At 41.5% G+C, this 22,556-nt stretch overlaps 1 protein-coding gene across 3 annotated transcripts in view; it reads left to right on the forward strand.

Moving 5' to 3' along the window:
• Positions 1-22,556, forward strand: part of RNF150 (ring finger protein 150) — a 314,110-nt gene that overhangs the window by 245,059 nt on the left and 46,495 nt on the right. For 2 of the 3 annotated variants that reach the window (XM_004385470.2, XM_023739728.1), the window contains exons 5-6: positions 3,813-3,909; positions 9,885-10,095. In XM_004385470.2, the coding sequence (XP_004385527.1) occupies positions 3,813-3,909; positions 9,885-10,095 (308 nt within the window). Of the gene's footprint in view, positions 1-3,812; positions 3,910-9,884; positions 10,096-11,118; positions 11,848-22,556 lie in introns of those variants that run through there. The other variant, XM_023739729.1, reaches the window with a different exon arrangement.

Genomic DNA, 22,556 nt, shown 5'->3' on the forward strand with positions numbered 1-22,556 from the left:
TTATTCATCTTTGTACCCAGTTCTTAGCACAGAACAGAATGGAACAAGGAGGTGACGTAACTAGAGCTTTATTTTAGGAAGATAAATCTGGCAATGATGAGTGGGATGAAAAGAACAGGAAAAGATTGCAGGCATGGAGAACAGTTTAGATGTTATTGCAGTAATACAGAGAAGAAGATAATGAGATTATAAATGAGAGAGTAGCATTAAGAAAAGAAAAGAAGCAATGAATGTGAAAGACTTAGGAAGAGCAGGTCAGTGGGACCTGATGACCAGGCAGGCAGTGAAGAAGAGAATGATGAGAAGGGCGGAGTGGAGAAACTGCGTTTTCTCTTTGTAAATCTGACAATTTTCATCCCCCAAATAGTCAAAATCTATTCTCCACATGAAACAAAGCAAATACTTTCATAATCAATAATTTATGAATTTTAATGACAGATATTAAAACATGTCAGGTTGTCAGTTACTATCATAAAACAATATGTGTACTAACTGTTTAATGAGAAGCCAGTTTGTTCTGTAAACCTTCATCTAAAGTACAATAAAAAAAGAAAAAAAAAACTAACATATCAAGTGCTTACTATGTGTCAGGTCCTTTGATAAATGTTGATTCATGCAGCAAAAAAAATGCTTCTTGAGCATCAGTCGTGTGCCAGAAACTATTCTAGATGCTGAGGATACAACAATATGTTGTATCCTCGTGGTGCTTATATTCTAGTCGGAGAAGATGTAAGAATGGCCAGTGCATAGAGAGAAATAACTTATCAGAGTGTTAGAGGATGACAACTGGCGTCTCTGTAGCTTCTTAGGGAAGTCTTCTCTGAATGAGTAGATATATCTTCATCTTAAATAGGAGGCAACTGAGACTTGAGGCTATTAAGTGACTTCTTTAAGCTAAAACAGGTAATGATCAACCCTGCCGTGATTCTGCTTCCAGCCCGTGTGCAAAATCACATAGAGGCTGACTCCCAGGATGGTCAAGGCAGCCAGATCTTTGACATTGTTTGCCCAGAGGAATGCCAGTTGGTGAGCAAATTCAGATCAGAAACTTGTTCCCTGAGTGTAGAGCCTGGACAGAGAGAGGTTGCTATTGCTTTTCGCTGGGGATCGGGCAGCCTCACCCAGCTCTGGTGTTAGATCCCTCTTCTCCTTTGTCCCCTCCCTCACACTGGCCTCCTTCTAGAACTCAGGCCTCTGCACAAGCCATTCTGCCTAGAACGTCCTTCTTTTTCTTCTCCCCTTCCCCTTCATGTGGCTAATATCGAGTTATCCCTCAGGTCTCAGCTTTGTCACTTTGTCAGGTAAACCTTCCCTGATTCCCAGAGAACGATACGTCTCCCAGGTACAAGCCCCCAGACTCGCTGTACTTCTTCTAAGGGGATACTTAGCATGGTTGTCATTAAATAGTTTATTTATATATTATTTTATTAATGTCTGCCTCTCCCACTGTACTCCCTAAGGGAAGGAGCCAAGTTGATAGTGTGGTTACTGTTGATTCCAAGTGTTCAAAGAAAAAAAATTGATTAACAAGTTAGAGTTAACAGGGTTTATTGAGCGAGAAAGTGTTCACAGACAGGGAGCACCCCAAACTTAAAATAGTGAGAGGACTCAAGTTTACACAGTTACAAAAAAGAAAAACCAAACCCACTGCCATTGCACAACCCTATAAGACAGAGTAGAACTGCCCCATAGTGGCTGGTGGATTCAAACTGCCGACCTTTTGGTTAGCAGCCTGAGCTCTTAACCACTGCACCACGAGGGCCCCTACATAGTTACAATGCTCTTTTAAAGTTTAGCTGAGTACCTTGCCCTTTGCTTTGATTGGTTAATCACATTTAATCTTCCTTTTGCTTTGGGAAGGAAACCCTGGTAGCGTAGTGGTTAAGAGCTATGGCTGCTAACTGAAAGGTTGGCAGTTCAAATCCAACAGGTGATCCTTGGAAACTCTATGGCGCAGTTCTCCCCGACCTATAGGGTTGCTGTGAGTTGGAATTGACTGGACAGCAATGGGTTTTTTTGGTTTTTGCTTTGGGAAAGTTGGTCACTGAATGCTAAACTGGCTTATCTTGATTGGATGAGTGTTGCTAACTCATGCTGATAATGCTTAAATTTCAATTCTACATAAAGCTGTTGTTTCTTTTCTTTTTTTTTTTTTTAATTGTACTTTAGATGAAGGTTTACAGAACAAACTAGCTTTTCATTAAACAATTAGTACACATATTGTTTTGTGACATTGGTTACCAACGCCAGGATGTGTCAACACTCTTCCCTTCTTGACCTTGGTTTCCCTATTACCATAAAGCTGTTGTTTCTTATAAACGGACTTATGACAGATTTTTGTTTGGCTCTTGATCCAGGAAAGCCATTTTAACCCTTGCCTCTGTGAAATCTTTTAACACCAGTGTTGAGCACAATTCCTGGCATATACAACTTGTTGAATGAATGAATATAAAGAAAAGATGAATGAATAATGAATGAGATATATACCTTTCAAGTAGTAAATCTGCAGGGCATCCTAAACAATCATCTGGAAATAATGACACATCTTGGCGGCTACTCTCCTTTTTCTAATCCCCAGTCTGATCCTATTCTGTATACAGCTAATACTGTCCTTTGCACTTGGGCTCTTTAATTTCAGTTGAAAAGGTGACACTTCATGAACTTGGCTCTAGCTTGGAGGTCGTTTTTACACATTTGAGCCCAAAGCCCTTTAACATAAAGAAAATGAGGCCTTGGGAAGTGTTAGAAGAAAAGAAGAATGAGAGAACGGGGTGGGAACATTCATGGATCAGTGAACCACTGAGGACAGAGAGTTAAGCATGAGTGGAATGTCCTAAGGAAGCCCTCATACTTGAATCAGACAGTTCTCGCTCTTCTTGCCCCAGGTAGGAAATTCTGACTGCTTCTGCTTGTATTCTAGAGTCTTACAAGTGAGAAGAAAAACTTCTGACTTGAGGAGAAACTGAAATCTCTGAGTGGGCTTTTGGGAGCAAGGTTTAGAGAAAATTAGGTCAGAAGGTCCTCGTGCACCTATTAAATGCCCCCTTAGCCGTTAATGTGCTCAACTGTTAACCAAGAGGTTGGAGGTTTGAGTCCATCCAGAGGCACCTTGGAAGAAAGGCCGGGTGATCTACTTCTGAAAAATCAGTCATTGAAAACTCTATGGAGCACAATTCTACTCTGAAACTCATGGGGTCACCATGAGTCAGAATCGACTCGACAGCACTGCCACTGAGATGACGATGGTGATGCAGCTGAGTGCATCAGCCATACAAGCAGTAAAGCTTACTCACTGGACATCTGCTTCTGATTTGACAACCAGCAGCCGTAACAACTCAAAATGTCGTTTGTGTTGTTAATGCTGCAGGAGCTGTTCTGCCCTTTTTTGTTAGATCCCAAATATTAATGGAAATGAGTCTTTGCTTTACAGTTGTCTTCTGTCTATTGGGAAAAAATACTGGATTTATTTAAAAGTAGCATCTATCAAGTCACCCTGTGAGATGTGTGCATTTTCTCCACTGTCATTCTTTCCTTTAAACATTCTTCCTGTTCATTGTACATTCTCTACATTTTCTGAAACTTGGAAGACTCCATTACAAATAGTATTGGACACTCCTGGGATCCAGACAAATTTTGACTATATCGTAACAGGTATAACAGGAGACACATTGGCCTGGGAGTTAGGAGATCCAGGTTCGAGTCTTGGCTCTGCCACTGAGTAATTGAGTGATGTTGGACAAGTTGCCGGGCTGTAGTGGAGTAGGTGGTCTCTGCAGTTACCTCCACTCTAAGATGTATGGTTCTCATTGCAGGCATCTTTTCCACAAGTCCTGTGTTGACCCCTGGCTTCTAGACCATCGCACCTGCCCCATGTGCAAGATGAACATTCTTAAAGCCCTAGGGATCCCGGTAAGCACAGCACAGCCTACAGCACCATAATGTCTTGTCTTTCTGCGTCACCCCAAGCAGGGACAACGCAACATCCGTGATTCGATGTCCCTTCAGTCACGTAGCTGTGTCATCATCTGATGAAGTGCCAAGAAATCCAGCCCCCGTCTGAAAATATTCCTCCTCTCACTTTTTCTCGGTCTGAGACCATCACTACCCTTTCACCACGTCCATTTTATTTGTCTGTGAGTCAAGATGCTGCTTATGCAGCTGATAGGCTTCTCTTCTGGGCTGCTGTGTGTGAGTGGAGGTAGGACAGCACAGAGGCATGATGGGCCAGTTGCACATCGGTTACTTCTTTGTGTGTCATCACCCCTGCTCGATCATCCAGGTCATTTGCATGCCACGCTTTCTGATGTGGCCCCCAGTCACCAAGCTTTCAGAGGAACTGAGCTCTTCCCAACAATGTGAGGGGAAGACAGTTGCTGGGATCCGGCTCGGAGCCTCGGTGTGCTGTGAAACCCAGAGCTCTATGGAGATCTTGAGTGAACAGAAAACCAGAGCCAGAGCCACTTAATTCTAGTCCTACCCTCAAGCTGGTTCCCTCAGTAAGTTTTTATAAAATTTAGTCTCTCCCTCAGTGCCAAGAGAATCCCGCCATCTGGCTCGACACTCCAGAGAAAGACTTTCCCAGAGCTATATCAAATGAAGCCCACAAACTGTGTTTGATGTGACACCAGCTGCTCCGCGTTATCCCCCCTAAGCAGACAAGGGCAGGAAGTATGCCAGGCCACGAAATCCGAGGACTTCACAAGAGAAATGTGAGAAAAACAAAAGGCACTGTCTAAAAGAAGCTAGACAAATAGAATAGAGATGCCAGCCTTCCCCACTCACCCCCTCCACTTTGCTGCAAGCTCTCTGTGGTTACTCCTCGACAGCTACTTGTGAAAGAGAATAAAGGGAATGTGAATAGTCCCAAGAGGTTACTGAAGAAGGAAGGATCAGATCAGATATCAAAGGTTCTCTTTAAATCCAGTATGCTAATTATCTGAGGAATAGCAGAGTGACTGTTGGAGAGGGCACACCTGAAGCATGATGACAGAGGAGGTGGCTGCATTTTCTACCCCTGCACCAGCTGCCTCCAGGCCAGCTGTATGCTGATTTGCGTGGTTGATACACCGAACGCAAATCAACTTGTGTGACTACAGCTCTGAGCTAGATTTTAAGAGGCAGTGCAGTACATTAAATTTTCAGACCTGAGTTGCAAATGCATAATACATTCAAGGTGAAAATCAATTATAGTGAACATAAAACATTGCTAAGAGCCCAACATCTCTACCAGATACTGGTTACAAAATTGAACTCAGTTTTTCCCCTTTGAACATTTCTGGCTCGTACGGCGCGGGGTGGGGGGAATGTGTGTGTGTATGTGTGTGTGTCTATCTGTCTGTCTGTCTTTGGTCTCCAAAATCTTTGGAATACTCACAGTTAAAGGAAGGCATTTATGTCATTTGACCTAGTTCCTATTGCTCAGTATATTTTCAAAGCTCCTAAATCACAATCCCAGTCTCCTTGGTCAGGACATTGAAACCAAACAACCCCCGGTGGTTGCATTTTGTATTAAGTAGCATTTGACTCCAAACTTCTCTAGAAGCTATTTGTAAAGGAGGTGAGAATATAGCTATTAATTGGTTTTAAAATAGAATTTATCGGGTGGCCTTTTGGATTATTTCCAAAACTAATAACATTTTCATGTTCAGCAGTTTGGGATTCTGGCCGTCCTTTGATGCCTACCAAGACTGGATGGGATTTTACTTAGCACACTTGACTTCCAGCACAATAACCATCAGTAGTAGCTTTTGAATTTTGCCAAGGATTTTTAAAGGCCAGCTGATAGGGAACATGACACCCATCCAAGCACGCCCCAGAGAACAGAACATCCTCCATGAAGAATAAGGCACGCGGAGTAAGCTACTTCTCACGGAGCTCCAAGGCATCTGGCTACCCTCCCTGCCTGCCCAAGGCTTTTCTTTTTCTGTCCTAGAGGATGCTATGAAGTATGGATTTGGGAGGAATTTTGGATGTTGTTCTACTCCATTTTCCTGCCATTGGGTAGCACCGAACCTAAATTATAACAAAGAGATGATGTTCTATTCTAATCTTAAAACCTTCCATCTCATTGAACAAACGCACAGCTCCTCAATTAGAAAACTCTTCCTTATACCTAACTGGAACCCTTTATTATGCAGCTTAAAGAATTTGTCTAAAATAGTTCCTAAATGCCTTAAATGCCATTTCTTCTTTTTTGGGGAAAATTGAAAAGAGCTTGTCACCCTGATAATTAATTGGTCCTTCATCTCCGTGCCCCTTACATATGCTAAGTGCTTAATAAATGTTTGTGCAATTGTAGCCCTTCAGATTCTTGAAGGCTGCCAGTCATAGGGTCGTATTTATGAAATCCACCCTGATTCACCTTTGAACAGTGTCCACTCACAAATGACTTGATTGTAATACTGATCCACTAGATTATTCAAATACAGGTGGTAAGCCTTTTTTATTCTCTTTAGTTTTTATTTAATATCTTGGTGCCTGTCTGCTCTATAAGGCATATAAGCATAAGTTAAAAGCCAAGAGTGGGGTACGTTTTCATTTTGTAAGTGATTTCTTTGAAATGAGCTAAAGGCTAAGAGCACAGCTCACAGATCATGAAATTCCCATTACAATGGGTACCTTTTTCCATTATATTTTGCCAAGAGAAATAAAATAGTGAACTGAAAGGAAAAAAAAGTCCTTTATTGTCAGAAGTATTTTTATCTTATTGTATACATTGCAGTGCTTCATCCTGCTTTCTATCCCATCAGGTCTAGGTCTTTCTTTGTAGGATGGCAGAATGCAGTTTCAATGAATACTCCTATAAGGAATCACATAACCTGGTTTTTCAAATCCCAGCAAACACCTCCTCCTACCGTGATTATCCCGACATGAATAAGATGATTACTATTGAATAGGAAATCCTGTGAAGCTACTGTATTGGCAAGTCCCTAACTATTTAGCAATTGATCTGTTTGGGGTATTTCCCCTTGCTAGCCGGAATTTGAATACCCATAGAGTGATCACTTACAGATAATATTTAACATGTTTTTCTAAACGTTATGACTGTGACTTCTCTTAGAGGTATATAAATTGGGTTTCTTTTCAAAATATTCTATTTGATGAGCCTTTTAGAGCGGAAGTAAACTGAGATTCTGTAAGGTTGGTCTATTAAATGCTATATCTTAACCAAATTGTTCATGTCTGCTGCCTTTAACAGTCTCACCAAGCTAATGAGCTCTTTCTCTCTCCCCGTATCCCTCTGCTAAACATATAGTACTGCTCCTACGAGCTTACCAACCAAGAGCAAAGAAACCCAACATCAGAAATAAGGAACTACATAAAGAAAGGACTGTCAACAACCAGGAACAACATTTTGAAAAATATGTCAGATTGCTATTGCACATATGCATTGCATTCAAATGTTTATGGCTAAAAGAACAACCAGAACAATGTCCTCATTGTGGTCTTTTCCCTCCTGATACCCCACACATAATTAGTTTTGCCTATAAGCCTTTTTATGTAACATCTTATCTTTGCACAGAACTTTAACAGTTTTTTAGAGTATCTTCTCAAATCCTCCCTTACTTAATCTAGGGTAGATGCTAACATTCCCAAATTTTCAGAGCAGAAAACTGAGACTTGGATAAAATTCAAATCAGCACTCACTAAACACCTAATCGTTATCAGGCACCGTGCTGGCAGCTTGCAATTCAAGCTGCGTATGATAATGGTTGCTTCACTTTAGAAAGTTTGTGGGCTAGTGGAGTGAGATGGACACATTAACAAGTAACCATAACACACTCGAAGGAATGCCATATCAACTGCTACAGGTACAGGAATGGCTGCCTGGGAGGGAACACTACTTAGGAAAAGTGACATTGGAGCTGATAATTAAAGGGTGATTAGGAGTCCAGAGCTCGGCTGCTAACGAAAAAGTCGGCAGTTTGAATCCACCAGCCGCTCCTTGGAAACTGCTCTGTCCTGTAGGGCTCCTATGAGTCGGAATCGACTTGATGGCAATGGGTTTGGTTTTGGTTTGGTTTAGGGGTTTACCAGGGGTCAATTTGAGAACTTGGAGTGGGAAGAGGGGGTAATTCGGACAAAAATCATTCTATGCAGAGGGACAGCACTAGCAAAAGTATTGAGAGATAGGGAAAGGTATGGTGTGTTCTGTGTTTCCAAAGGCTGGAGGTGAGGCCAGAAAGGCAGGCTGGGGCCAGGCTGTAGAACTTCTGTTTTGCCATGCTAAAAAGTTTGCCAAATGCAGTTTCATTCCCTAGGAGAAGAGGAAAATCATATCTGTGTTTTGTTTTGTTTTGTTTTTTAAAATACTTTGGTGAGAGAGAGGAGAATGGAATATACTTGGGAATTGACTAGAGGGACATAGAGAGATTGGTAATGGGGAGACAAATGTTCATATGTATACATACTCATGTCCAGTATCACAATCAGTACATTTAGTAAATTTGATAACTTGGTCAAAGTGAATTGACTTTTGGCAAACTGAGTTTCAGTGAATTGGCTCAATTCCAATAGCAATAGAGAAAGCAAAAAGAAGAGGGAATGCAAAGAAGAAAGGAATGAGTTGTGGTTAAGAACCACTGAATTTGAAAGTTTAGCGAGATGGAGATTTCCAACTGAGTTAGAAATGTAGGTGTAGAACGCAGGAGACTGGCGTTACATGGCATTACATAGCTTAAGGAAAAAAACTAGGACAAGAGTCCAGTGCTTTGGATTTCTTGCCAGTTACTGCCAGTGAGTCTATAAGGTGTAGATTTTCTCTTTTAATCGACCCTGAACACAACACTCATTGTGATGTTAATTACATGAATGCCAACCCAGAATTTTCTTCACCTAACCCTGTCCATCCTGATCTGCATACTTTGGGAGTGCAAAAAAAAGTAATTATTGTCCCTCACGACAAAGTTGGAGTTCAGGCCAGAGCAAGAAAATTAAATTAATACCTATTCTTAACAGTCTCAAGATCATATCCCTCTACCTTATTAAAATAATTTTCTAAGTTTGGGTAGAGGCAAAACAACTGAAAGTAAATTAAAACTATTATGGGGGAAAGTTATAGATATATTCGGTATCACTTCAGACAGCAGTACTAAGACCAATGAGTAAAATTTACAAAAAGTAAGATTATACCCATTTATAGAATAGTCTAACAACCTTGGCCGACATAGTCTGTCTTGCAAAGCAGAGAGCATCTCATTTCTATGTCGTTCAAGTGGAGTTATCAGGAATATTGGAGGAAATAAAAGAGTCCTGCAATGAGTAGGTGATTGAATAAACTGGTCTTATCCTAGTTTTATAATTCTAAGGTTTTAATTTAGAGGATTTCACTAATATATGATCAATGTAAGGTTAAGTAAATAGGGATATTTTTTCAACAGCTGGATTTTTTTGGCTTACATTTTTTTAAAAAATAGCCTTACCCTGTGCTTTTGTGTGTGTGTGTGTGTGTGTGTGTGTGTGTGTCTTTAATTAACACATGAGTCAGATTCTATTCCTCCTCCCCCCGCCACTGTTGTGCCATTAGTATATTAGTATAAATAATGCATGGGTCTTTGGGAATAATTATCAGTCTTTCTGATATGGGGAATAAGCACTATATATAAGGAAGTGCTGTCATTATAAATAAATACCCTATCATACGCCTAAATAATTATTTTAATGTACAGATATTGCGACTCCCTGGAATTAAAACCTCCGGAAAGGAAATTTTGGAAGATCTTTTCATGTTAATTTTACAGAAACTCTATGTGGAATAGTTTCAAAATAAAGTAGTTCAGGAAGAAAACAATAAAGAGCTTAATTTTCTATTGAGAAAAAGTATTTAGACCGTAGACATTCTGAGTACCTACACTAAAAATAGATCCCTTTTTCACTTCCATCAGCCCAACGCCGACTGCATGGACGACTTGCCTACGGACTTCGAGGGCTCTCTGGGAGGCCCACCGACCAACCAGATCACAGGCGCCAGCGACACGACAGTGAACGAGAGTTCAGTCACTTTGGACCCTGCTGTCCGGACTGGGGGAGCCTTGCAGGTGGTCCAGGATTCAGACCCCACTCCCCAAGAAGGAGACGTCATCTTCACTACCAACAGTAAGTCCTGCTGCGCTTAAAGGTGCTATAGTCAAAGGTCTATTGCCTCATGCAAATTGAAAAACACGCCTGTCGTCAAGAAAAAAATATATACTGTGTGTGTACGAGTGCCAGGCTAAACACTCATACCAGTCAGACCTTTCAAAGCCTAGCTCTTTCCAGTACCTGCAGGGCAGACAGCAGACCTGGTCCATGCATCCTTACAATTGCCTGCTCATAACACTAACACCAGAGCGCACACACCACAGCTCTGCACACATGTCACACCCCCTCCCCCATGATACCTGAAGCGTGTAGGGTGGTGGGTCTGGCCTGTGAGAGTGGAGAGCAGGTGAGAGAACTACCTGCAGGGAATGCTCAGCATGACTGGAATAGGGCACAACGCTAGCACTTGTGAGCACCTGCACTTGAGCCCTTCTGAGTGTGCACATGGCTATATTAGCTGCACTGGACTGTGTGCAAGGGGGTGCCCTCCCCAGTTGCTACAGAACTCGGGTGTAAATGGCATCCCTTTAGATGGGCATTTTTGCAGTACAACCTGGATTCCTGTACACAGTTGCCCTGCATATTAAAATAGCCTTTGGATATTTTCCCTGCCGCCACCTCCGGCATAGACTGTAACTAAATACTGCTCTGTTTGATGATGGTTATCATAAAAATGGAGCCCTGCTGGCACAGTGGTTGAGAGCTCACCTGCTAACCAAAGGGTCAGCAGTTCAAATCCACCAGCTACTCCTTGGAAACCCTATGGGGCAGTTCTGCTGTGTCCTATGGGGTCACAATGAGTCGCAATCAACTCAACAGCAATGGATTTAGTTTAGTTTTATCATAAAAATGTTAAGACATCTGTATGAGCATCAAGATTGAAGCTAAAATCTAAAGGGCCTATTTTTCAGTCTAATAGAGTAGAGATAAAAGCCTCAAGAGTTCTAAGAAAATCAGCATGCAAATTAACTTTAGTTTAACGTTACAAGGGTGAGTGGTAATTGTAATTTAAAATAAAGTATATTTTTCCCTTGATAGAAGCAACCTATTCACTATAGAAAATTTGAAACAGCAGATTGAAGAAAATCACCCACAGTCTCTCCACCTACCTATAACCACTATTAAAGTATTTCAAGGTATTTTCTTTTAAGCCTGCCCCCTTTTTTACATATTTGTGATTTTTATAGATTTATAAAATCACTCATAATGAAATTTAAAGATATGCATTTTCTGATGAATAAACTAATAAACAATAATCATAGTTGAAAGATTGAAAGATGAAGGAAAATAATTAAAAGAATGCAAAAATTACTCAGAGTCCCATTACCTGGAAGTAATCACTCAACGTTTTGGCATATATCCTTATAATCTTTTATGATATATTTGAGACCATATTGTAAATATTGATGTTGCATATTATAACCATAGAACTCTCACAGGACCTAGCAAAAACGTGAATTGTAGAAGAATTTGGTGATAAGTATCTGTCCTTACAAAATTTATTAGTTTTTGATAGATAAGAGTTTTAACACCAAAAACGTGACTTCTAGAGGCGTAACAACTTTAATATTGAAACATTGTCCTTTAAGCCTTTAATTGCCCTTAAAGACAGATACTGATCCCGCTCTGTTTTGAAAGTCTAGAGCACTGCCGTCCAATATTTGTAGAACGTAAGCCACATATGTAATTTTAAATTTTCTAGTAGCCACACTAAAAAATAAAAAAATGGGTCACAAGAGGACAAATATTGTATAAGACCACTATCATAAGAACTCAAGAAAAGGTTTAAACACAGAAGAAAACATTCTTTGATGGTTACGAGGGTAGGGAGGGAGGGAGAGGGTTATTCACTAACTAGATAGTAGACAAGAGTTATCTTAGGTGAAGGGAAGGACAGCACACACTACAGGGGAAGTCAGCACAACTGGACTAAAACAAAGCTAAGAAGTTTCCTGAATACAACCAAATACTTTGAGGGACAGAGTAGCAGGGGTAGGAGTCTGGGGACCATGCTTTCAGGGGACATCTAGGTCAATTGGCATAACAAAGTTTATGAAAGTGTTCTGCATCCTGCTTTGGTGAGTGGCATCTGGGGTCTTAAAAGCTAGAGAGCGGCCGTCTAAGATGCATCAATTGGTCTCAGCCCACTTGGAGTAAAGCAAAATGAAGAACACCAAAGACACAAGGAAAGTTATTTGCCCAAGAGACAGAAAGGGCCACATAAACCAGTGACTTCATCAGCCTGAGACCAGAAGAACTAGATGGTGCCCAGCTACCACCAATGATCGCCCTGACAGGGAACACAACAGAGAGTCCCTGACGGAGCAGGAGAAAGGTTGGGTGCAGAACTCAAATTCTAGTAAAAAGACCAGACTTAATGGTCTGACTGAGACTGGAGGAACCCCAGAAAGCATGGCCTCTGGACTCTCTGTCAACCCAGAACTAAAACCATTCCCGAGGCCAACTCTTCAGACACAGATTAGACTGCACTATGGGACATAAAATGCTACTCATGAAGAGTGGGCTTCTTAGCTCAAGTAAGATACATGAGACTAAATGGGCATTTCCTGTCTGAAGGTGAGATGAGAAGGCAGAGAGGGTCAGGAGCTGGATGAATGAACATGGGAAATCAAGGGTGGAAAGGAAGCATGTACTGTCACAGTACAGGGAGAGCAATTAGGGTCACATAACAATGTATGTATAAATTTTTGCATGAGAGGCTAATGAATTGTAAACTTTCACTTAAAGTACAATAAAATTAAATTAAATTTAAAAAAAAAAGAAATGGGAACAACAAAAATACAACCCAATTAAAAAATGGGCAAAGGACTTGAATAGGCATTTCTCAAAAGAAAATCTATAAATGGCCACTAAGCACATGAAAAGATGCTCAACATCATTAGTTATTAGAGAAATGCATATCAAAACCACAATGAGACACCACATCACACCCACTAGAATGGCTATTATTAGAAAAACAGAAACTAGCAAGTGTTGATGAGGATGTGGAGAAATTGGAACCTTTGTTCGTTTCTGTGGGAATGTAAAATGGTGAAGCTGCTATAGAAGATAATTTGGTGATTCCTCAAAAAGTTAAACATAGACTTGTCATATGACTCAACAATTCCACTTCTAGGTGTATACCCAAGAAACTTGAAAGCAGTGGCTCAAACAGATACTTGTACACCAATGCTCCTTGTGGCATTATTTGCAATAGCCAAAACGTGGAAACAACCCAAGTGTCCATCAATGGATGAATAGATACACAAAATTGGTACATATTTACAATGCAAAATTATAAATGAGGGTAAATGAAGTTCTAATACATGCTATGACATGAGTGAACCTTGACCGGATGTACCTTGAAAACATTATACTGAGTGAAATAAGTCAGACACAAAAGTACAAATATTATATGGTCCCACTTACATGAAATATCTAGATTAGGCAAATCCATGGAAACAAAAGTTTATTAGTGGTTACTAGGGGCTCAGGAAAAAAGAGAATGGAAATTATTGCTGAAGGGGTACTGAGTGTCTGCTGGGGTGATGTAAAACCTTTGGAAATGGATAGTAGTGATAATAACATAGCATTTTGAATATAATTAATGTCACTGAATTGTATAGTTAACAATAGCAAACTTTTTGTTATGATATATATGAATATGGCTAAAGAGATCAGTCTCTTAGTACAGAAACTGCATTTTTCTTACAAAATATTTTTCCTAGACCATTTGTTCGCAGTTGGTCTTATCTATTTGGGATTTAACAGAATTTTCCAAACATAATCATTCATGTTAGATATTAATGGTTTACACTGGGCTTTAAGGGAAAATGATCTGTTCTTTGCAGGTTTGCAAGTTGCCTGATGCCCTACTCAAATAGATATTAATCAATGAATGAACAAACACAAATTCATGACTAATTTAGTGAAAAGATTTACATTCTCAACAACATTGTTATAATCAACTCTCTAGTGCTATCTAAAAATAATGTGGTTGGGGAAATAAGTATAGTTGGAGATAAACTCTTGGCAGAAAGGCCTGGCAGTCTACTTCCAAAAAATCAACCATTGGATACTCTATGGAGCACAGGTCTATTCTGTCACGCATGGGGTCTCCAGGAATCAGCATTGACTCGATGGCAACTGGTTTCTTTGAAAGGGATACAGTATTGTTGTAAATCCCTAATAAATAACCCAGTTGACCCAGCTTTCTCCCTCATTATTCTTTCCCACTTCACATCTCCACAGACCCAGGAAATTACAATAAAACAACAGTACTTAACAAATACATAGCATTGACTATGTTCAAGGCACTCTTTTAAGCCCTTTACATGTATCAGCACTGTTGTTCCTCCTTCCCTATTCTTCCTTTCCTGGTAAACATTGCTGGTGTACAGTGGACCAAATACACCAAAAACATGTAAAACTCATTTGAGCACTCAAGAGGGGAAGGTATAGTCCAGATTTCCTATTAGGTAAAGATGGAAAGATCTGGCATTAAAGAGTCATCTTCAGCTCACAGAACAAGAAGAAAAAAAAAAAAAAGTGTTTGCAAAGCAGAGGTAATCCAGACTTGTTACAAGTCTGACATTTGGGAGAAAGACATTCTCACGTGCAGTATTAGTTTCCTAGGGCTGCTGTAACAAAATGCCATGAGGTGGGGGCTTATAAGAACAGAAGTGTATTGTCTCACAGTTCCCAAGGCTAGAAATCTGAATTCAGGGTATCGACAGGGCCGTGTTTTCTCCAAAGGCTCTAAATCCTTTTTTTTTTTTTCTCTCCCTGCTCCTGGTAACCCCAGGATTCCTTGGCCTGTAGATGCACCTTCACGTGGCTGTCTTTCTTCGTTTCTCTGTGTCTCTTCTCCTTTTATTTAAGAACACCACTCAGATAAGATTGTTGTTGTTGTTGTTAGGTGCTGTCGAGTCGGTTCCGACTCATAGCAAACCTATAGGACAGAGTAGAACTGCCCCATAGTGTTTCTAAGGAGTGGCTGGTGGATTTGAACTGCCAACCTTTTAGTTAGCAGCCGAGCTCTTAACCACTGGTCACCAGGGCTCCTAGATAAGATTAGGACCACCCAACTCCAGTATAGGAAACCCTGGTGGTGCAGTAGTTAAGTGCTACGGCTGCTAACCAAAAGGTTGGCAGTTTGAATCTACCAAGCACTCTTTGGAAACTCTATGGGGCTGTTCTACTCTGTCCTGTAGGGTTGATATGAGTTGAAATCGACTCGACCACAGTGGGTTTGTTTTGTTTTTTTTTTAACTCCAGTATAATGAAGTCCTGAATGGCGCTCAACTACTGACCGAAAGGTTATCAGTTCAAACCCACCCAGAGGTACCTTGGAAGAATGGCCTGGAAGTCTGCATCCAAAAGATCACAGCCTTGAAAACCCTATGGAGCACAGATGTGCTCTGCAACACAGGGGGTGCTGTAAGTCGGAGTCGACTCGACAGCATTGAGTTTGGTTTGGTTTGGTACTGCAATATGACCTCATGTTAACTGATAACATCTTAAAGACCCTATATCCAAACAGGGCCACGCTCACAGGTGCAAGGGTATGACTTCAGCATAAATTTTGAAGGGACACAACTCAATCCATGACGTACGCATGTCTTTAATGTTTCTGATATTTCATCTTTTATAACCTTGGGTTCACATGGCAGTCCCAGATCACCAGTGTTTCTTCTCCACCTTAGTACAAGGATTCATTTGTATGAATGCTCAAATGTCACTCTCCAATTTTTATCTGCAGGCCTGATCACACCAAAAAGATACTTTATCTTCTGACTACCCAAGCCCAGGCTGTAGATTGTTGGGTTTTCTTAAGTGGGGGAGAAGTTCCTTAGGACCAAAGGAAAACACAGTTAATCAAACAGCCCTTGTGTGTTTAGAGACTCCAGACAGGAGCTGGGGAAAGACACAAAAGGAAAAGAATCTTATTTTCCCTTCCCAAAAACAGTAACACGCTGTATCTTCCCAGGAAGGTCTGAAGTATTCCCTTTATTTTTCAAGGAGGTTGTTGACACCACCATACATTTCCTTATGTCTCTTACTGAATCACTACACATCTTCCAGAACTGTCTACAGATCATAACCCACTTGCCATTCCTTCTACCTCAAACTAGAAGGAACCAAGGGTAGCTCATGGGGTGGAGGCTGGAGGCTGGAGGCTAGAGGCATGTGACTAAAAAAAAAAAACAAAAAAACCTGTTGCCGTTGAGTCGATTTGGACTGCTAGTGACACTATATGACAGGGTAGAACTGCCCCATAGAGTTTCCAAGGAGCAGCTGGTGGATTTGAACTGCCAGCCTTTTGGTTAGCAGCTGAGCTCTTAACCACTACGCCACCAGGGCTCTAGGAGCCAGAAAAGGCCATGGAGATGACAGGATCAAGATAGCTCATATCTGTCCCAGTGCATTCTGAGGCACACTTGAGGTAATGTGTTTGGACAGTAAACTTGGTCTTCAAAGTTTACCAAACCAAAAGAAAAAACAAAACTATTGCCATCGAGTTGATTCCGACTCATAGCGACCCTATAGGACAGAGTAGAACTGCCCCATAGGGTTTCCAAGGAGCGGCTGGGGGATTCAAACTGCCAACCTTTTGGTTAGCAGCCAAACACTTAACTACTGCACCACCAAAAAAAAAAAAACTATTGCCATTGAGTCAATTCCGACTCATAATGACCATATAGGACAGAGTAAAACTGCCCCATAGAGTTTCCAAGGAGCGCGTGGTGGATTCAAACTGCCAGCCTTTTGGTTAGCAGCTGTAGCATTTAACCACTATGCCACCAGGGTTTCCACTGCACCATCAGGGCTCCACAAAGTTTACAGAAGGAAGCAAATTAGTGTAGAGTCTAAAATTGGCCACTTAAGACGACATGTGGTATGGGTTTCCTCTGGAAACTAACTTCCTGTCAACTCTGACCCTCGGCAAAAGAATAGTGTATCCAGTGTGTTGAACAAATATGACTTGTGACATATTCAAAATGCATCTTTATTTTTGCTCCACTGCCATTTTAAATTATATTCAGTGGGTGTAATATTCCTCTGCCCCGGATGAAGATTCCTCCAGGCTCAGGAATTTTTTGCTCACCCTTAGGTAACTGATAGTTCTAGAGTCCTTTTAAGTCTCAAACACAGACAAAAACTCAGAAATTAGAATTTTCAGTCTAAGATATTACTCACCCTTGACCCAGCTGTATTTCTTCTATCCTCCCTTAGCTCTATCCTACTTCAGAATGGATCCCTGCAAGAAGGGAGGCAGGGGCACGGAGAGGGGCATGATAGAATTCTCTGTGCTAATAGAAAGGTTGGAGGTCCAAGTCCACCCAGAGGAGCCTCAGAAGAAAGGCCTGATGATCTACTCCCAAAAGATCAGCCATTGAAAACCCTGTGGAGCACAGTTCTTCTCTGACACACATGAGGTCACCATGAGTCAGAACTGACCCAATGGCAGCTGGTACTGGTACTATCCCCAGCACTACCATTAGCTATCATTTTAATTCCCACCAGGTAAAAGGGGGTATCAGTATTTGAGTTGGAGAGAGATAAGGACAGTTCTCCCAAATTGGTTAGTTGGTCATCTAGCTTCATGCTGTCTAATCCTGGGAACTGTTTAAATCTGTTTCTCTCAAAAGGCACTTACAGGCTCTTAGAAAGTGTTCTGCCAGGCCCTCTCCCTGGTAATTCCCGTAATTTAGGACAGAGAATCTCTATTAGTTTCTTGATAGGCCTTCTGCAGCCCCTGGGCATCCAACAGTCCATTTCATCCTGTCAGCTGAGATCCCCCAATCCTCCCAGGAGCTCCTTTTGCCTAGGGCCCATGATGACCCCAGTCCAGCTCCCTCTCCCATGTGGCCCCCTGTGAGACACTCACACATCACTTGCCCTGATACTCCTGTTCCAGTACAGCAACCCTCTCCAGCCTCTGACCCCACAAAGGCCATCTGCCTCCTCTCACCAGATTTCAGCCAGGAAGAACTGAGTCCATAGTCTGCTTTAGCTCTTCTCAGGCTTGAGCCAGTTCTTTCAGAGTCCCACCTACAAGGAACATATTTCAAAATCCGATCAGGGTTCCCTTGCAGCAACCTCTCACTGGGAGGGGGTTGGGAAGTAGAGCCTCTCACCCATTTTGCTAGAGGGGTGGGATTCAGCATGACAGTGCTCTTTCTGTAGAAAGTTTCTTCACCAATCTCCCCACCTTCCTCTCTGTTATGGATTAAATTGTATCCCCCAAAAATGTGTATCAACTTGGCTAGGCCATGATTCCCAGTATTGTATGGTTGTCCTCCATTTTGTGATCTGATGTAATTTTCCTATGTATTGTAAATCCTAACCTCTGCGATGTTAATGAGGAAGGATTAGAGGCAGTTGTGTTAATGAGGCAAGATTCAGTCTACAGGATTAGGTTGTATCTTGAGTCAATCTCTTTTGAGATGTGAAAGAGAGAATCGAACGGAAAGGAGAGGGACCTCATTACCACCAAGCAAGAAGAGTCAGGAGCATAGCACATCCTTTGGACCTGGGGTCCCTGAGCTCAGAAGCTCCTAGACCAGGGGAAGATTGATGACAAGGACCTTCCCCAGAGCCAACAAAGAGAGAAAGCCCTCCCCTGGAGCTGGCACCCTGAATTTGGACTTCTAGCCTCCTAAACTGTGAGAGAATAAATTTCTGTTTGTTAAAGCCATCCACTTGTGGTATTTCTGTTATAGCAGCACTAGATAACTAAGACACTGTCTTTCTCCCCCCTTTTTATTGTCTCAAAATAGGTCACTGGGTCAAGAATCATGGAGCAGGTTCACATTCATATCCATTGTACATCTAGCAATGGGGTGGGATGTAGAGGATGGGTAGATGTTGTAGAGTCTGTCTGATATGTCTTTGCTATCCACATCTCTTCAGTAGAAACTGAGGCAGGGAGATTCTCATGATAGTGCAAAGGAATTAGTTCTTGAATGTCTTGATAAGGTTCACCTGAGAACTACATTCTTAGATGATTGTTGTTCTTTTTTTATTATTATTATGCTTTAGATGAAGGTTTACAGAACAAATTAGTTTCTTATTAAACAACTAATACACATTGTTAGCTGCTGTCCAGTCGCCCCAATTCATAGGCCCCATTCACAATGGAACAAAATGCTGCCTGGTCCTGCACCATCCCCATGATCAGTTATGAATCAGACTGTTGTGATCCATGAGGTTTTCATTGGCTGATTTTCTAAAGCACATCCCCAGGCCTTTCTGCCTAGTCTGTCTCAGATGATCTATCTAGTAAACTTTTAAAAGAACCTAGAGATAGGTCAGTCTCTTGGAATAAAATATGCTCATACTCTTCAAAATGCCCTCACAAGATAAAAATAATTGTTGAAGCCCAGCTGAAGCTGTGGCAGAGAAAAAGGTAGTTTTCATGCTGGCTATTACAGCTACCATTGCAGCCACCCAGTAGCTCTCCAGGGGCACATATTCCATGCTGATTATGAAAAGAGCTTCCAAAAAGTTCATTCAGAGACTTGTGTTTAGTCTGTGGAATGATTCTCTTCTAATTTGTGAAACTCAGTATAAACCTCAGTATTCTTCGCTACTGAAGACACAATCTCTTAAAATTAGGCCAGAAGTGACCTTCACTCTTTCTATTTTTAAGTCTAATATATATTATTTAGGGAGAAATTAATGAAGGATTCAGAACATCTATATTCAAAACTTTCAAATGTGCCTAGACTCTCTGACCACACCTGAAGATCAAAACGAGAGAGAGAGAGTATGCGTTTAGAGTTTTTCCAGGGCACCCAATTTGGAATCTCTGTGAGTCAAGATAACAGAGAGATAGAGCTGGCATGTACATTACATTTCTGTTTCAAATGTGCAGCTACACTTTGCTATGTTTGCAAAACAGCAATTTCCAGATTTATGTGACTGCAAGGGGAGCCCTGGTGGTGCAGTGGTTAAGCGCTCAGCTGCTAGCCAAAAGGTCGGCATTTCGAACCCACCAGCTGCTCCACAGGAGAAGGATGTGGCAGTCCACTTCTATAAAGATTCACAGCCTTGAAAATCCTATGGGGGCAGTTCTGCTCTGTCTTGTAGGGTCACTATGAGTCAGAATTGACTTGATGGCAACAGGTTTTTGGAACAGGATGTGACTGCAAAATATACTGGTGCATCCAGAAATAAACACATATAGATAAAGTATTCCAGCGTATATGAGGGAGTATGAGAGTGACTAGCCATGTTGGCTTTTTTGACTTGCATTAAAATCTGAAATGGCAAAGTATCTACCGTTGACTATCGATAAATATGTGGGTTGGAACCAGCCCTGAGAATGGTCTCCCCTGCTGCCCATAAGACTCGCATTGGCTCTGGAAAGATGATTGCTTTGGTTTGTGGACATATTCCACTGCAGAAGACAAAAGAATCATCCAACCATTTAAGATCTTAGACTTCACTATCATTTCTCCTTCAGGAAATAGTTAAGCCACAGTGGACTACTTCTATACAAAATGAAGCTTTTGCAGATTGTGATGCTGCTCCAAATAATCATCTCCATGTCTCTTAATGTGCTGGGTCCCTGGAGCAACATAATCCCCTTGTTTCTGAGCCCTCCAGCTCAGCAGCTCAGTGGCAACTTCCACAGAAGGAAGAGTAAAGATGTTTGTGATAAGCACATGCCCTGATGATCACGCTACCGAATGGCAACCAGCCAATCCACAGACCACATGGTTTTCCATGATAACATTCCTGCTCGATTAAAAGCATTTCCAATCCAAAAAAGTGCCCAGGATTTTCCTGTCTTGCATGCCTGGTGAGAGGATTGAGGATCTGCAGATTCACAAACAGCCTGTGAGAGAATTAATCAATTTAGACTACGGATATATTGCCACTTGAAGCACTCAACCTGGGTATGACACCCAGAAGAAACTTGTCTTCCTGAAATGAAGGAGCTCAGCCTGTAAGTTCCATCCATTCATTGCTGGAAGATTGTCTGAGATGTCCTGCAATACTCAATGATATCACATCTCCAATTTGATTAATTCCTCACAGTGCTGTCTTACTTTTGAGAAGTGTCATACCTTTGCCACTGTTACAAGAGTGAGCTTGGAAAACAACTGTTGAGCAGACCCACACTTAACCAGACATTTAAACACTGAACAGGAACCTCGGCATGAGATGGCAGCTGATGGCAGGAAATACAACGGGCCGGTCAGCGTTTTTCAATGTTTGAGCAGCATCAGGTGTAAATAAGATAACATTTCTGTTTGCATTTCAATTCTGAAGCAAATCACTAGGAAATTCCAACATTCCTAGATTAAGAAAGCAGGAACATCTGAAAATGCCTTTTGGATGTCATAAAAATTGACTCTCAGAATTCAGAGTGTGAGGGCTCAGAAAGAAAATCCATTGGTTCAGAAAAATAAACAAAACTATCAGAACTTAATTGGAGCTACTTGAAGTCAGATGATATAATGGAAAGACACTGGTCAGAGGCAAGAAATTCAGGCCTTCATCCTGATTTGGCCTTCAGTTAGCTGTGTGACCTTGGGTAAGTCACTTACTCTCGCTGCAATTCCTTTCCCTCACCTGTCAAATAAGGTAACTGTACTAGCAGATGATTTCTAAGATCCCTTCCAGTTCCATGGAGTCTTGAGTGGTGCAAACAGTTAACATGCTCAGCTGTTAACCAAAAGGTTTGAAGTTCAAGTCTACCCAGAGGCACCTGGCAATCCACTTCTGAAAAATCAGCCATTGAAAACCTTGTGGAGCACAGTTCTACTCGAACATACCTAAAATTTCCATGAGTTGGAGTTGACTCGATGGCAACTGCTTTGTCCCTGAGTGGTGCAAACGGTTAATGCTCTCGACTGCCAACTGAAAGGTTGGAGATTTTAGTCCACCTGGGGATGCCTCGGAAGAAAGGCCTGGCAATCTACTTCCAGAAAATCAACCATTGAAAACCCTATGGTGCACAGTTCTACTCTGACACATGTAGGGTCACAGAATTGACTCAATGACAACTTTTTTTTCCAGCTCCATAACTCTATGATTAAAGTTAGAATTCTTATCATGGCACCTTTGGCAAGCCTGACTAGGAAAGTGTCAAGATCTTGCTTCCTCACTTATAAGCCCTTCTTGCCACCCTTCTCCTTCCAACACCAGTAAGCCAGGCTAGCAATAACTGTGCCTCAGCTCTCTCCACACTGCCACATTCCTTGGAGGGTTATTATGAGACTCCAACATCTGCCCGTCTTCATGTCAAAAGAATGGTTGAAAAGACTATGGGTAGAGGCAGCTGGAACAGCAACACGATTGGCCTTGTTCCACAGTGGTGACCATGTCTCTTTCCGAGATTACAATACACAGTGAACCCTGCACTCAGAACATTATAGCCCTCCACTTGCATGCACAAGGCTCTTTCTTAAGCAGTACTTACCTGGTCCCTGGAAAGCTGTTTGTGTCAATCTGAATAGTAA

This window comes from Trichechus manatus, unplaced genomic scaffold (genome assembly GCF_000243295.1).
Source record: "Trichechus manatus latirostris isolate Lorelei unplaced genomic scaffold, TriManLat1.0 scaffold00139, whole genome shotgun sequence".
Lineage (NCBI taxonomy): Eukaryota > Metazoa > Chordata > Mammalia > Sirenia > Trichechidae > Trichechus > Trichechus manatus.